The sequence below is a fragment of the Rutidosis leptorrhynchoides genome, chromosome 9 (assembly GCF_046630445.1).
Source record: "Rutidosis leptorrhynchoides isolate AG116_Rl617_1_P2 chromosome 9, CSIRO_AGI_Rlap_v1, whole genome shotgun sequence".
NCBI lineage: Eukaryota > Viridiplantae > Streptophyta > Magnoliopsida > Asterales > Asteraceae > Rutidosis > Rutidosis leptorrhynchoides.
In genome coordinates this window covers 126,616,763-126,620,218 of record NC_092341.1, presented here as the reverse complement: position 1 = coordinate 126,620,218, position 3,456 = coordinate 126,616,763, and the positions used below count along the sequence as shown (strand labels likewise).

At 35.7% G+C, this 3,456-nt stretch overlaps 1 protein-coding gene across 1 annotated transcript; it reads right to left on the bottom strand.

Moving 5' to 3' along the window:
* Nucleotides 1-1,478: 1,478 nt before the first annotated feature.
* Nucleotides 1,479-2,962, bottom strand: LOC139867081 (uncharacterized). Its single transcript, XM_071855409.1, has 2 exons — nt 1,606-2,962; nt 1,479-1,498 (listed from the first exon to the last, which is right to left on the bottom strand). The coding sequence occupies exon 1, from the start codon at nt 2,862-2,864 to the stop codon at nt 1,614-1,616; it is 1,251 nt and encodes a 416-aa protein (XP_071711510.1). The 5' UTR covers nt 2,865-2,962; the 3' UTR covers nt 1,479-1,498; nt 1,606-1,613.
* Nucleotides 2,963-3,456: the final 494 nt, after the last annotated feature.

Sequence of the window (3,456 nt, the reverse complement as noted above, 5' to 3'; positions counted from 1 at the left end):
TGACTTAAAACCTTCAGTTACATCAAAAATCGAATTAAAAAGTAGGGTAAATACCTCAATTTCACGATTTAGGCTCTGCTAAAAAGAATTGTTATTTCAAAAGGTTTGTTAAGTATCGATAATTTGGGTGAGGATATTAGGGTTTTGTTTTTTTTAGGAGTAATGAAATGAAATTCGTGAACCCCTACTTTATTAATTTTCTCCCGTGTTTTAGAGTTAAAAAAAGGGCATTTTGTGTAGTTTTAGAATAAAAATTGATTTATTACTTAATAAAAATAAGGAATCATTTTAAACCATTAGATCAAGAGGCATGTGAAGGTCTTTTTTTGATCTAAAGGTTAAAAAGTGGGTTTTAAAAATAATTATTAGCTAATAAAGACTCTCTTTTAATGTATAGAGTGATAGAATTTGAACTTGTCAGTCACTTAACCTCCGAGTCAAAATAGATCGACATATCTAATCAATATTTAACTCAATCATATCGTTAAGACCTATCTGTTACGGATTATAATGTGAACAAGCCTGCAGACAATATAGCAATTCACCTAGGCCTTCACTTCAGCAACCTGAGAATTTTGAGTCCACTTTGCCATCTTCATTCCCATTCCCATTGGCCATCACAATGCATCATTTACTACTTAATAATTATATTAAGTCTATATACTGAAGAACTAACTAATTTTAAATCAAATTATCATTGTTTGTTAACCATACCTCAGTATTTCCATTGTTCGTCAACCATACCTCAATATTTCCATGGTACTCCTCATCTATCATTGTCAATTGTTTCACAATCATCATAACTACAAAATCGTGGACTGGGAAATGGAAGACACATCCATAACGGCCAAAGATTCACAATTTGACTGGGTTATACAGATTTTGTAAGGCAGTTATATTAAAATTAAACCCTGTGGTATTATAAATTAAATAAACGTGACATAAAATCAAATAGAAATTTTTTATATGATACCTAAATTTATATCTCTATAAAACATAACAACTATGAATTAAACATAAATAAAAAATATTAATATTACCTGCAATCTAAACATAAAAATCCAATATCTTCATGAATCATTATTCCTTATTGTTGAGATAAAAATCCAATATCTTCATGAATCATTATTCCTTATTGTTGAGTCAAACAGAAACCTTCAATTACCTGCAACCATCATTGGAAGCTTCATAATCGGAGTAGATAAAATTACAAACGCCTGAAAATCGTTGAGCACTTAGGATGAACCATTGAAGATGGTGGTGGTGGTTTAGTCGCCTGGAAATCGTCGATTATACCGGGGATGAAGATGATGATAGTGATTTAGGGTTTGACGTCGAAGCTTCTGGGCTGAAGATTAAGGTTAAAAAGAAAATATATGCTACAGTTATGTTGCTACAGTGTAACAGTAAATCGGCAACAGTATAACAGTACTTTGATGACGTGTCAGAAGATGGGTGGTCACCGGCTGACGGTATGTAGTATGTTGTATAATAATTTCTGATATTGGGAGGGAAAAAAATCAGTATAACAAAAATGAATGTAACAAATAAATTAATTCAACAAAAATAAATTAAATTATACAACATAAAAACATTACAACATACAATATGCTTCACGGAATAACTGGACTAAAACTCTTACACTCGATCAAACTCTTTTGTACCCCACCACCTCTACAAAAAAAATAACTTTCGGGGCATTCGTATAAACAATTATCCCCTAACTGAATCATCACACCCGACCCGGAATTTAACCTCAAAAACGGACCTGGTATTAACCCGAACAAATAATTCCCGCCCAACAACAATCTCTCAAACGGACCCACTCCATCCGACCCGATTGCTTTTAAAGCATACTGTATCGGAATCATTCCGGATAACTTATTATTTTCAAAATTTAACGCCGTTAATTTCGGCATCCAACCCATGAACCCGGGTAAAAACCCATGGATATTATTATTACTCAAATCAACAGCTATTAACTCGCTATATTTTCCCCAGTCTACCGGAACTTGAACCGAACTAAACCCGTTGTTTGCTAGTGTCAGCTGTTGTAAACTCCGGTGACTGAAAAGCTCCGGCGAGAGATCTCCGGTGAGATTGTTGTAACTCAGGTCTAATACTTGCAAATAAATCGCACTTTTCAAAAGATTCTCCGTAATATTCCCTTGAAGTGAGTTGTTTCTGATAGTTAGTTCGACAATGTTCGCCGGTAAATTGGCCGGAAGTTTGCCAGAGATGAAGTTATTGCTGACGTCAGCAAAGTAAAGTTGACTGAGTTGACTCAACTCGGGGAACTCACCACTGAGTTTATTCCCTTGCAATTCGAGTCTTTTTAAGTTTTGTAAATTATTTAAACTGGGTGAAATGGGTCCCACTAGATTATTATTATCCAAAAATAGTTCTTCGAGTGAGTTCGGCAGCGAGTCTGTTGGAACTGAACCGGAGAACGAGTTAGTCGACAGAATGAGCCGGTTTAACCGAGTTAGTTTAGACACTGAACCAGGGATTGAACCGGTGAAGTAGTTGTTTGTTAAGTCAAGGGTTTGAAGATAAGGGAAGGAAGATAAAACAAGTGAACCGGAGTAACCGGCCCGGTCTAATGTGAGTTCAGTAATTCTACTAACGTTGGATAAAACGACGTCGCATCTGATACCGCAAGTGAACTTTTCAGTGTTGAGTGAATCACAAGGATCAAATGTGAAGTCCCAAGTGGATAAGCACGAGCCGGGGCTCACTGAGTTGGACTCGATGGAGTTTTTGAAGTGTTTTAGGGATTGTATGTCTTCCCAATGTGTGGTTGAGTCGACATGATCAATGAAAATAATAAAAATTAAAATTAAATGTGATGAAAAATTAGGCATTGGAATTTGAGAAAATTGGGAGGTTGGATTTTGAATGTGAAAATCTAGAGAGTATCTGAGAGAAAATGAATGTGAGTGAGGGGTTGTATTTTTATGAGTGTTGTGTCAGTGTTGTGCTAAATTTGTTTGCTTTTTTTTATTTAATTGTTTATTTTTTGTTGAGGTTATTTATTTATGGGGTGACATAGACACCACCTGCCATAATTTGATTGGTTTGTTTTGATTGGACTTATTATTTATTACTGAAAAGGTACAGTAATAGGGAACAGTAATATTCTGACTTCTGAGTACTAAAGCTTGGATATTATTGTAGGGGTTAATGTGAGAGGCCCATTTTGTAAATTGGCCATTTCTGTGTTTGTTTTATTCGTTTAGCATTTTCAAATAAATTATTTCAACTTTGGGCTCATTTGCTATTTGTTCACTCCGAGGTGGCGCTGAAGTGTAGTGATGGAGAAGTTTTAACGATAAGGCCACTTGCTACTGTCTCGTTGCCACCATCGTTAACGGCCGCCATCCTGTCACGATCATCACCAGCAATCCGTCAAAGGCTCTGCCAATGGGACATGCATGCAACGAGTCTAACGGGTGG

Bases quoted from the DNA above. Each gene is read 5' to 3' on its own strand.
- LOC139867081 (XM_071855409.1), bottom strand. From the start codon at position 2,864: ATGCCTAATTTTTCATCACATTTAATTTTAATTTTTATTATTTTCATT.